Below are 13032 nucleotides of genomic sequence, written 5' to 3' on the forward strand. Positions count from 1 at the left end.
CTTTATCATCCTTCTTCTTATCAAGCATGTCTTTAAACACCATCGCAATGGGAACATCGTAGTCCAAGCCGCAATCCATGACCTGACCAGCAACCCTCTGTTGCTCATACAAAGCAGCCACAACTACTTCATGGGGCATCATAGTAGGAGCTAGGTCAACCGTGAGAAAGCCAAACGGGTGCACTGGGGCAGCAGTAAGATGAAAAAACATGGGGTTAACATCAAAATGGAAGACCGCGAGAGGAGGCAGAGCATCCACTACCACCAGCACACAGTTAGGGTGAACAACCCTTAAACCAGTGTCGACTTCTTCAGCAACGGGAGGTGGAACGTCACGTGCAGGGTGCAGAGCCTCCCCATCTAGAGCCGTAGAATCGTCCATGTCGTCAAGCACTATCACTTCCAATGGATCAATAAGCAGAGGGTCAAACTTCGGTCTAGTGGAGGAAGGAGTCCTTCTAGCCGCTATACGGTAGAAAAGGGGGAACATCTTCGCAGCAGCCACCAACAGGAGAATGAAAGCAACCTCTGAACAACGGCTGTTAGTAACAACGAGGAAGGTTATAAGCCACACCGAGACGAAGGGCAAACAGGGAAGTTTCTACGAGGAGCAGGCAAAGGAAATGACGGTTGGGAAAAGGAAGTGGCCAGCATCGTCGGAATGCACGTCGTTTACCATCTCAACCCACTATGGTTGTGAAAAAGAAGAAAAAGAAGAATTTTAAATCCTAAAAATAATCTATATTATAGCACACTACCTAGACCATCCATTTCACCGTAAAATAAGTGTTCATGGATCTATAAGATCTATTCCAATGTTTGAGATTCTAATTTCATAGTCGACATTGAAAATTGTTTTGGAGCCGGCATAGAGATTTATGGTGCCCAAAGTGCTTTTTAGGACAATATTCAAGGTGAGGCTTTACTTTGTTCTCATAAAGCCCTGGCGTTATGGCAACTGCATCATAAATAAATTTTCCAATATTTTTTCACGTGCAAACTACTAAAAAGTGTATCCGTTTTCACTCTCTTCTTCGTTAGCCGCCAAGTCAAACTCAAACTAGGGTTCATAATTTACAGACCATGGAAGACGAAGAAGAGCATGGAATTCTTTTGTACTATCAATATGCCACAATACCTGATCTTGATGCTCTTCTTCACTTCTTTAGAACGAATTGCTCATCGCTTCAACTTCTGGGTCGTGTGCGTATTGCTCCTCATGGTGTCAATGTCACGGTAAGGCCTATTTTTCTTTTATATCATCGAAATTCCTCATGTTATGGATTATCATGGATGTAGTTTGTGCTTGTTTGATGGGATTAGGCGGATTTTTAGGGAATGGAGCATTTTGCATAGTGAACCCTGCAAAAATGTGTTTTTATCGAATTTTGATTCATTTAACCACTCCAGCAGAACTAGCACCTGGATTTTACATCACCAGGAACTTAATTGAACTAAACCATAAACCCAGAATTCTACAATTCTCTTTGACGTAAGCGACATTGATATTGTATTATTATGTACACCCTAGAATCCACAGTGGTTTTTCTCTGAAAGGAAGTGGCTTGAATCTGCATTTTTATTTGTGACAATTCAGGGTGGAGAAAACTTGGCAATAATTAAGGGTGGGAAACAGGTCGGGTTGACCCATGTTCGATCCTGATCAGGTCCTTGCCTGGATCCAACCAATAGACCCAATGTCTTGGTCCAACTTGGACCCTATTGGGTCAGGTTGGGTCTGGGTCGGGGTCAACCTGACCTGGTATTTATGTGTAAGGTTCATATAAATATATAATAAATATGTATTATGCATTATTTTAAGTAGTTTTTTTTAAATCTATACATTTTTTTTATGTCTAGACCCGGACATGATCCGAACTGTCCTGGCTATGGGTCTAATTTAAACCTAGTTGGGTTGGGTCCGGGTCCAGGTCGACCCGGACCTGAACCAACCCATTCCACCCCTAGCAATATTTTCTATTCGTTGTTTTTTGGATCTGGGCATGCTTGATTGGTTATGGTGCTGACAACTGTAACAACTTCATTCTAAGTTAACAACTTCATTCTAAGTTTGAATCTCTCTGCTGACCTTCCCTCTAACCCAAGCCTCTCACCCCCACAACAAAAAAAAAAAAAACCAAACAAAGAGAAAAGTTTGCATGCTGGTTTCCTTCTCATTATCATAACTTAAAAATAACTAGAGATTCTGAAATTGGGGTTGAACTTGAACTTCTCTCTATTTGATCACTATTTAGACAATTGCTGTTTCAATAAGATTAACCACTGAAAATTCATTGTCCTATGAATTGCTTTGCAGACACTTGTAGTGCTCCCTGTGTCTATCTGTATATATTCTATCGATTTCACTGTACTATTGAAACTTCTTGCCTAGATTTTCTGTGGACATGTTTGCATTATCCTACAATTTGTTTTCATAATTGTATGCATTTTTTTACTTTCTCAATGAAAATGCATGTTTTCTTGATTAGGTGGGGGGAAAAATTTCATCACTGCAGAAACATATGGCTGCAGTCCAATCTAATGCCTTATTTGAAGGATGTGACTTCAAGCTTGCTTCATGCCATTCTCCAAAGAATATTTCGATTGCTAAAGAGTGTGGATTCACTTCTCTTTCTATTCGAGTTGTTAAGGTTCCCATCTCTCTTATGGAACTGAATTGTTGCTGCAATGAAAGGCATATATTTGATATGTAGTTTGTTTTACTTGATACCAAATGATCCTTTTGTTTGTAATGCTCGTAATCTTTAACTTTGTTAAAATCAGACTTTTCGACTCACTTAAATGTGGTGGTGATATTGATTTTTGATTGATGTACGCCTTTAGATACATTTTATTTTGATAGTTATGTATGAATATTCCTTACTAGGGTGATCGGAGTGACCTGGTAGAGTTTGCGTCCTTTTTTTAATAAAGTTAAGGATAGGATTCAAAAGTAAGAAGAGTTATGGCAGTGGGGTATTGCGTTCCATATATTGGGTATGCGTATAAAAAATGAGATATTTTTAACATTCTCTATACAAAAAACTGGGTGGATAACCCTTCAGTGTAATCACAAAAAATAGGGGACCGCAGCTCATAAAGGTGCCAAATTGATCCCATTGCTGGTTCCACAATTGGCTTCATTTTTCACAAGGCTATCAGCTTCATTGTTTACCCTGCGCCACGTATACTGAAAGATGTGTCTAGGCATGCGTAAATAAAAAATGTGGGAAAAGATATGCTATAGTTGCCATCAGCAGGTATATGCACTTGACACCCTAGAGATGATGCTTTAAGAGTTGCCCTCAACTATTAAGTGGGTAGATATTCGGTGTTAAATCTTTTGATGCCCTCAATAAGGGCTTTGACCTCGGTTTTTCGAGAGTCAGTGTGGCCAATAAACCCAAATAAGAGAGTAGATGCTGCCTACGTGTAAATAGGCTACCGTAGCCTGCCGGACCTGGGTTGCCAAGAGAGCAACTGTCAAAGTTGAGCTTGAGGTGCCCATAGTGAAGATCTATGGATTTTCGTGGGCCTTATTTCTATCAAGGATGCCATTTGTGAAGGAAATCCGTGTGACATGGTGTTTGAAAGTTTTGATGTTCTTTGCCCAAAAACTAACCAAGGCTTTGTTGAGATCCTTTAGGGTATTGGCTGTATTCTCCTTTCCTTCAGAGGTTTTAGAGTTTTTTCTGATCCAAATCACCATTAGTTGCAGCAACTCCTGCTCGCCAAAGGAATAAGGCGGCAGCCCTCCACGAGGGGGGGGGGAGGAATGTGTACACTTGGCCACGTGCAAGAAGCTAACTCTCAATGTACAAAGAGGTGTTCACTGTTCTCCTCTGCTGGTCTGCACATGACTCATCTGTTAGGAATAGGAATATCCCTTTTTATAACTGGTCAACCCCAAGGGTCCTCTTGGATATGGCAATTCAGCAAAAGACATGGATTTGGGGGGGATGGAGGTAATCCAAGCTTTGTTGGATAAAGAAGGTGGTGAGTGGGCGCGGGTAGGTGGTTGAAGGAGATTGTGATGGAAATATGAGACCGTAAATTTCGATGAAGGAGAAGGCTTTCATATGATATAAGCCTCACCTGCTACAGGGAGGTAGATTGATTGTAGCAAGGCTGATAGTGTCGTGAAATCCGTAATTGCATGCTCTGGCAGGGCCGTTCTGAAATTTTGGCTCCATACTCTTGATGCCCTAAATGCTCAAGTAGATCAGCCACCATGGCTTCCCGATCCATGGTCACAAGGAAGAGGTTGTGGAAGTGGACCTAAAGAGTAGAGTTGCCGATCCATAAGTCAATCCAAAACTTTACTCTGACGGATCTCACCCTGAATTGAATATTGACTGAAAGTGCTTGAAGGTGGCAACTAAGGAAAGCCACTCCCCATAGGAACATCCATTGGAAGTGCTGCTTGGCAACCAAGACTAAGCTTCATAATGGTGTTTTGGTCAAACAACTTCCTGCAATAGGTGGTTCTCTTGAACTGCGAAGCACCTCCACCATTTTTTTTATTAAGTATGTTGACTTTGTATTAAGAGAAGTATGTGTACATATATGCAAAAAATGGATACCCACATGTTGGGAGCTCTATACTAAAAACCACCTAGCCAGTGGTGGGCAAAAAGCCATACAAGCACAGTGGTCAAAAAACACCCCAGAAACAGAGGGCTTCTTAAAGGGCCGGTGGCAACAGACTTAGACAGCCGCCATAGCTGCACCTTCTTTAGCAAGAGCGTCTGCCGAGTGGTTGGCCGTGCGCCAAATATGCACCCAATAAACCTGTGTAAACCTGCAAATGTTGGAGATATCACCAAAAGCTGAAGCGAGACGCGAGGGTGGGGTGGCCTCACCCGAAGTCCTGGAATTACATTGGAGGAGTCTCCCTCCACCACTAGGGAGGATCCCCAAAACGGATTAAAGTGTCTGAGGCCTTCTAATAAGCGCCACCACCATTATCCAAAAAGAGCCATGTTGCATTTTTTTAGGCTTGGGATATCAAGGTCCCCCTACTTCTTGGGAAGGCAAACCTTGTCCCAAGGCTATAAGTTAAAACTTGTGGTTGTCTTCCATACCCTACTAAAAAAAGTTACTCATAAGTCTCTTAAGACGAACTATGACAAGGTAATTTGGAAGAGGGGCCTTTGGTAAACAGGGACATTGGAGAGGGTGGCCTTGACTAGTGTTAGGCCCCTTGCCATTGAGAGAAATCTGCCTTTCCATGCTGCTGGTTTGCATTGAAAATTTTCAACAGTGGGATTCCATAATTGTTTTGTCAGCTTACCAATACAGAGAGCTAAACCTAGGTATTTGGTGGGCAGACAATCAACCCTGCAGCCCAAATACCGGGCACGAACTTAAACAGTCTGGGGGTTAGTTGCCACTCCCATGATTTGTCATTTCGTGATATCGATCTTAATTCTGCAGCAACCTCCAGGCATCTTAGGAAAAGCCACATGGTATCTATTTTTTGTTGGGTTGCATTACAAAATATGAGGGTATCACCGGCATATTGGAGGCATGAGATCATTGGCCTTGGTTGCCTACCCTAAAGCCTTCCAAAAGGCCCTATTGGTAGAGCATTTCAATAGATCAACTAAAGACCTCGATAGAAAAGAGGATCGGGTGGAGCCTTTCAATAGCTCTAGTTTGCTGGTAGAGTTTGTGTCTTGAGACTCCATTACACTCTATGTTAACCGATATAGTAACTTACAAGGGTTTGGTGGTCTTGATGCAATGAAATGTGCACAATCTATAATGTTTCATGCTTTTAATGCTCCTTTTGAAGTTTGAGAGTGGATGTCAAGCATTGCCTGGATCTTGACAAATGGGGTCCATGTCTGACTGATGTTGTGCCCCATCATTTGGGTATTGGAATATTTTCTTGATAGCTGGTAACATGTATGTGACTGACTGCAGAATTGTCATTGCCTAATAGAGATTTTAGTGGTTATTCAATTTATAGGTGAGGGTCATGAAGGCCTCTATGAGATCCTAACCAACTTTGTGGCGTCACTTAACTCAATAGCTTTGGTTAGCACTTCAAGTTTTTGCAATCTTTACCTTTAAGGAAATGCTCAGAGCTCAACCTATTCTAAAGTTGATCACTAGTAGATGGGTGATCCTTTTATCTATGCTTTATTCTTCGATTGGATAGCAGTTTCAAAGTCATTGGACTTGCTAACTTCTATAAAAAAAGAAGATAATATAGTGCAGTTTGTTTCTTTCAAGACATTTTCAATCTCAAGCATGATCTATTGTGAGTTTGTGGCATCTCTGATACCAGCTCCAATTTACCATTCCTACTTGTAATAGGGGCCATGACTTTGGTTATGCTCATAGACTTGATAGTTGGAATGGTATTTGGTTCTTCTCTAAGATTTAATGGTTTTCCTCTCTTTCTTTCTCTCTGATAAAATTTCATGGCTTGACTCCCATTCACGCTTTTAGGGATATGATACTTGTTACTGTCTACAAGATAACTAAAAGATCATATCTTATTGTTGATTTTCTGTTATTAACATGGCTTGGCCCATCCTACACTAGAAAAGTTAAATATAGTAGTTATTGTGAGGAGATGGATGAAACCAACATACTTTTTTTGTGAAGTTATAATCTTGTTGGGTTTTTGTTATATGAGGTATTTCATGAACATATTGAGCATCCCATCGAGTGACATAGTACATGGTCAGTGTTTAAAAACACGGAACCAGGCATGGGGCACGTCCAAATGGTTTGCTAAGTCCTGAGTTTGATCAGTCTATACTCTGAGGAGAGACTGGTTTTCTTAAATACCCCGATAGACTGGTCAAGATTATGTTAGACTCAACCAGACTCGGTCAATACTTGGGTCAACTAAGTCAGGTCATCTGGAACTCGCTCCCTACTGTTTTTGAGTGACTTGAACAACCTGAGTTGGACTCACTGAGTTTTTAAATACTTCTGGTCAGAATGAAGTGCTATGAAATGACCTAACATGTCACTTGTAGGAGTCTTGTTTTTTCAATTTCTCACAAGACAATTTAGGCTTTCTTGCTTTATGGGCTGTTTGGATCCCTGAGTTTGCAAACTCGGGTTTTGCATACTCAAGACATATCTCAATCCAGAAAATTGTTTGGCTACTTTTTTATTGCTAAAATCAGATTATTACTAAGCAAAAAGTACTTCTTAAAGCAACAAAAGTTAAGGGATTGTATACCATGAGACCATTTACCTTTGATACATGGAGGTTACAATTACTTACAACCATCTGATGTGAAATTTGATAGCTTGGATGTTTCACAAAGTTCAAGAAAATTTCTTTTGAAGTTTGAGCTTGGTCAATGGAATAATTGCAGCCACCCAATTTCGCATCCAATGGTCAAGATTAATGTGACCACCTTGTACCAAAGGTAAATGTTCTCATTCTATACTTTACCAAAAGTTAAAACCTGTCTTATGCATAAAATGATTATACATAAGCAATCTTTTATTCACTTGGGGTGTTAGAAACACAAAGACCGACGCATGTACGCACACACACATCTATAATGCTAGAAGAATATAAACTTCATATTAGTATCGTATAATAATATTTGTAATAAAATATTGCTAAAACAAAATGCCATTAGCATTATAATAAGTCTTAAATATAATGTGCAATATTAATGTAATACAATATAATAAATAATGATAGCATATTATTAATATTAATATTAGCATTAACATTGTTGTTATTTTCAGAAATATACACTCAAAAGTAAATTAGAAGTATTATGAATATTAGATATCATGATATATAATATTATAAGAATAATATATTAATATCACTATCTTATAATGATATAAGTAATGCAACATTATTAAAACAATTAATATGATAGTATGAAAAACAAAATATGATTAATACCATATTACTATTAGAATAAGTCTCAGTAACTTATATTAGTTGCAGAAATTATTGTTATTAGTATTATGATATTATAATAATTTTGCTATTGTAATATTGTAACAAGAAAATGTTAAAATAATGTTCTTATAATAATAAATAATAGTATCTTATATTAATTATAAATATTATGAAAATGTATAAGTTTAAGTAATAAACAAGTGACACCAAAAAGGGGATTGGCATAACTTGAGTTCCATTCAAAAGCTATCACCAAACAACTCTTTCCTAATAACCAGGTTTGGCAAAACCAAGGTTTAGCATAATCAAGTTGTAATTCCAAACCTAGGTTTGCATATTCTAAGGGTCCAAACAACCCATTAGGTGAGAAAAGCAAACCCACCAACACCAAAGTAATGATGAAAGAGACAATAAAGAAAAGGAACAAGCTTTTTTTGATTATGGATAATTCACTACTCATGTTAAAATTGTGTATTTTTATTTGAGATATACAATTCCGCACCTTGTGAAAATGATATTCAAGGTTTTCACCTTCAATCAATTTATTCTGAAGTCACATAAAGGCGATCTTTTAAATGTGATGTGAGAATGTCTCACTTGACACGGTTAACATCTTCAAAAAAAAAAATGTCTCACTTGACTCAGTTTTTCTAGATTGATGGTTAAGACGCCACTCAGAGTTTAATGAACTATGATGTATCATGTATGAAGCATGAAAACAATGTTGCCGGATGTGATAACGTGTGGGAATTTCTATTGCTCTTATGTGAGTGTGGTGAACTGCATGAGTTAAATAGATCTTAGGAAGCATAGTAAACATTTTGACAAGGATCTTGTGAGTATTGACAAAAACTATATCAAAAGTTTTCCTTAGCTGCATCCACATCTGTAACGGGAGATAGCTCCCACATTTCTATACTTGGACTGATTGTTTAACAAAGACCTCTACATGCGAACTGGTGTATCATAGATATTTGTTTATAGAAGTTTGATTTGCACTGGTGTTTGCATTTTTGGGGTCGATCTTATACTTCATGTTTTTGTAGGAATTAGTTACTCTCAGTTCTCATCCATGGATAGAGTCCCCAACTATTTCCAATGCTGGGAAACATCTCACAGCTGTGGAGTTTCACTCCATTCTCCAGATTGCAGGTGGCTGATTTAAATCTTTCTTATGAGGATTCCTTATTTTTCCTATTTGAATGTTTGCGGCTCTTAATATTCGTTTGGGAAATTTGAAATATATATGAGTTGCTTATGATGACTTTGTCTTGATTGCCCTTAGGGGGGAACTACAAGAAAGATGGAACCTTCCAGGGATCAGACCTGATTTCGTTACGTGAATGTGGAGTGGGCCCTAGGGATTCTAATCTTTATGACAAATTTATTCTATTGGATGCAAGAAATGTATATGAGACAAGAATTGGGAAGTTCCAAGCCCCAAATATTGAGACCTTGGAGCCAAAAATTAGGCAGTATAGTGATCTACCAACTTGGATAGACAATATTTCTGAGCAGCTGCATGGTAAATGCATTCTCATGTAAGTATTGGCATTTCTGTTTGTAATTGTGTTGAATATGTAATTGTTTCCATGTGATGTCCACTACTGATGAAATGAAGCTTTAATAAAGATAGATGACTTTATCATGATTTTACTTAGTATTCAGGAACCATTGTGCACTTATAACTTGTAAAGATACCTTATCAAGCAAATGAACTGTGGGACTATGTGAATTGGTTGATAGGCATTTGCTATGTTGGAATACCGGTGCACTTTCTGTTATCAATAGTTTAACAATGTAACATCGTCGGTTCGAACCTTCCCATTTCTTGTTGGTCTACTTGTTTCTTTCCTCTTGGAAAATCAGTCAATATGCGTAGCCTTTCATTTTATTTATATCTGCCAGTGGGGATGTTTATCTATTCTACAGATAATAAGCCACAATTGAAAAGGTGAACACATGACATTAAACTAGATGGGAAGCCTAATTGAAGAAGGAAAGTAGGGCAGGTAATATATAGAGAGAGATCTAGTCTAGTGTAGAACCCTCTTAAAAATTTATGCTTGTGTAATCTCTCTCTCTCTCTCTCTCTCTCTCTCTCCAAAACCTGACCTTTTAGGAGGCCTCTTAAAATTTCTGGATGGGTAACCTCCTCCTTTTCTCTCGATGTATGTAATATCCTCTCTCTCTAATCCAAAATAGTAACCTAACATATCAAGAAACTTCCTTAAATTTCTTCATGGGTGATCTTTCCCCTCTCTTTCCTCAGGATTAGGATTTTGCACCTCCTTTTTTATTGATTATTTTTGAGAAATGTTTTCTCTGCATCCCAAGCGTACCAGTTCACCATAGTTGAAGCAACCAACCAAAGCCAAACTTCTTTCATTCCGTAGTTGAAGCGACTAAAACCGAAACTTCTTTGGGCCATACTTGAAGCAGTTGCTTTTGCCTCGCTGTAATTGAAGAACCTACTATTTAAACTTCTTGACTTGGCCTTGGTTGAAACTACTTTTTGCCATGGTTGAAACTACTTTTTCTCGGTGGATATTCCTGGGTGCCAACCGACTGGGATCCATCAGGGCCAGAACTGGCCTGAGCCCACCCCATTTTTTTTCCGGCTAGCCTGGGCCTGAAAATATGAACAAGTTGTGGCCTAGGGCAGCCCCAATTATGTCATTGAGGCCTGAATTTGGTGCGACTTGGATATGAATTGGGCTAAGCCATGCTCAAGGTTGTGTATATAACATGTATATAAACCAGTGTTCTAAATGATTGAAAACGACTGCGCGACCATGGAACGCTGGTCCTTGGTGATCTGAGTGACTCGGGCGTGTCTGAGTTGACTCGAACAAGTTTGTGCCAAGCTGGCTACAGAGCAAAAAACCCCCAAAAAAAATTGAGGAAAAAACCCAAAAATTGGGTAATCTTAGGAAAAACAATAGAGATAAATAACATGAAATGTATATGAAAGATGAGAAAAACATTTTAAAAAAATATAACAAATAGAAAAGTGGTGAATGATAAAAGCATAAAAAGTATATACAAAATTAAATATAAATCAATTATTATTGATTGAGTCAAAGATGGAATCAATTATGAATCGAAGTTTATGATTAATTATAACGCAATTATATCTGTCCCCTAAGTTGGAGGTTGTTCTGAGATCGACTCTTGGGTGAGTCTAAGTTAGACTTGCTTGAGTCAGCAAACATTGACATAAGCACTTTATATAAATACAGAGTGTATATATGCATGCTTTATGTACACTATTTGTATATCTATCAATGTTTAAAACTCGCCGATCCGGATCGGGAGATTCCGATTGAGAATCGTTCCTAATCGGTATAGTTGCCATATGGTATTGAGAGCTGGCCTTCTTGCTAGGATCATCAGATCCATCTGACAGAATCAGGCGATCCAGCTGACGGAATCGGTGGATGAACCAAAGTTGGATAGATCCACCAATAATTCATATAGGCAACTATTTTTCCACTTCTTACAACTTTTCAGTTGCAAAATTCGGACGATTGGATCAACTCCCAAAATTTAGGTCTTCAATGGGGTTGCCTTGTCGGAGTCTTAACGGTGGATCAACTCCAAAGATGAGGCATGCAAATCCCCAATCGCTGTGCAATGTGTCTGATGGAGGCGGAACAAATTCACATTTGTTCATTCACTGCAGTATTGCAAGTCAACTGTGGGAAGACCTGCTTCAATTATTCGGTTGGTCTCGGGTGACTCCCGAATCAGTTCCGTAGCTCTTTCACCAGATGCATTTCTTACCTTGGCCCAAATTAGGCACTATGCTTTGAATGGCTGCTGTGGCAGCAACCTTATGGACAATTTGGAGAGAATGCAACCACATAATCTTCTAGGGATAGAAGTCTCATCGACAGACCTTAAAGGAGACCATCAAATCCATGGTGATATTTTGGGCCACCAACCACCCAATTCAAGCTCCTCTCTGTATTTGACCTTCATCATAATTGGACTACCATCCTTCACCATAGGCCCATGTACCCCTGCTCTTCCCTCTAGAGACCACTAGAAATTGGCCAAACCAAACTCAATTTCGATGGTTACTCTCTTTGCAACCCTTGTCCGGCGGGTATCAGGGGCATCTTCAGGAACCACGAAGGAGCCTGCCTTCTCTCATTTGCCTCTTCCATCGGCCATGCGGATTCCACCACAGCGGAAGCCCATGCGCTCTTGGAAGGCCTCAAAAACTTCAATCCCACTTGGAGCACAATTTTGGTTGTTGAGGGTGACTTAAGAAATGTTATCTCCTGGGCCTCATGAGAGGCTACTCCTCCCTAGAGACTTATGACCGTGTTTGATTAGATTTTAGACATTTGCAGGCATACACAGGTCTTATGGAAGCGTACTTGGAGAGAGGCCAACCAAGCGGTTGACACACTGGCTAAGGAGGGTGCATCCCAAGCGATGTCTTAGAGCATCTACTGAAGATTTTTGCATCACCATCCATGTTTTGTATTACCGAGTTCCTGCTTGTATAGCAGTTTTTGTATGTGCCACATCCTCGGTGGTTGTATAGCGCTTCCATGCTTTGGATAGCAATTTTTTGTAATATGTATAATCTTTTACTTAATACAATGTTAACAGTTTCAAAAATAAATTTAGACGATCAAATCAATAATTTGGCTGAATTATTTATCAAATCATCCATATAATGCAAGTAAAATGCATTCTATCGATCAAGCCCAACTTTTTGATATCGATATGGCTGAAATCAATACGAAATCTCCATTTTTGTGCAGTTTTTGCAAAACCCACACAATCTTTGTTTCTCCCCCAGTTTTGAACTAAATTTCTTGAAGTTTGGTTCTATAGCAAGCTCTTTCAACCATCTACAGCATCAAATCGTCAATGAGCGATGAGCGATTAAACCCACATAAAAATTTCAGTTTTTGGGGTTCCTATTTCTTAATTTGAGGAGTCACAGTTTTTGATTTTGAATCTTCAAATTTTGGTGGGGCTACTTTAGGAATCATCTATAAAAGAAATTTATATTGTCATTTTGTATTTTTTTTGTTTTGATTTATTTTTTCCCTGATTGAGGGTTTTTGTGGGAGGTTTTGGGCAAAATCCGGCAAATTGATCATTTTTATTTT

At 38.9% G+C, this 13032-nt stretch overlaps 1 protein-coding gene across 4 annotated transcripts in view; it reads left to right on the forward strand.

Annotated features, from left to right (window-relative positions):
• The first annotated feature begins 828 nt into the window (after window positions 1-828).
• LOC18431292 (rhodanese-like domain protein) overlaps window positions 829-13032 on the forward strand; it is a 31893-nt gene continuing 19689 nt past the window's right edge. For all 4 annotated transcript variants that reach the window (XR_016049774.1, XR_016049775.1, XM_006841417.4 and 1 more), the window contains exons 1-4: window positions 829-1236; window positions 2490-2651; window positions 8944-9049; window positions 9183-9438. Coding sequence is in view for 2 of the 4 variants with exons in the window: in XM_006841417.4 (XP_006841480.1) it covers window positions 1084-1236; window positions 2490-2651; window positions 8944-9049; window positions 9183-9438 (677 nt within the window). In the remaining 2 variants the exon portion in view is untranslated. The remainder of the gene's footprint in view (window positions 1237-2489; window positions 2652-8943; window positions 9050-9182; window positions 9439-13032) is intronic.

The sequence above is a fragment of the Amborella trichopoda genome, chromosome 2, assembly GCF_054954075.1.
Source record: "Amborella trichopoda isolate Santa Cruz 75 chromosome 2, AtrichopodaSantaCruz75HAP2 v2.0, whole genome shotgun sequence".
NCBI lineage: Eukaryota > Viridiplantae > Streptophyta > Magnoliopsida > Amborellales > Amborellaceae > Amborella > Amborella trichopoda.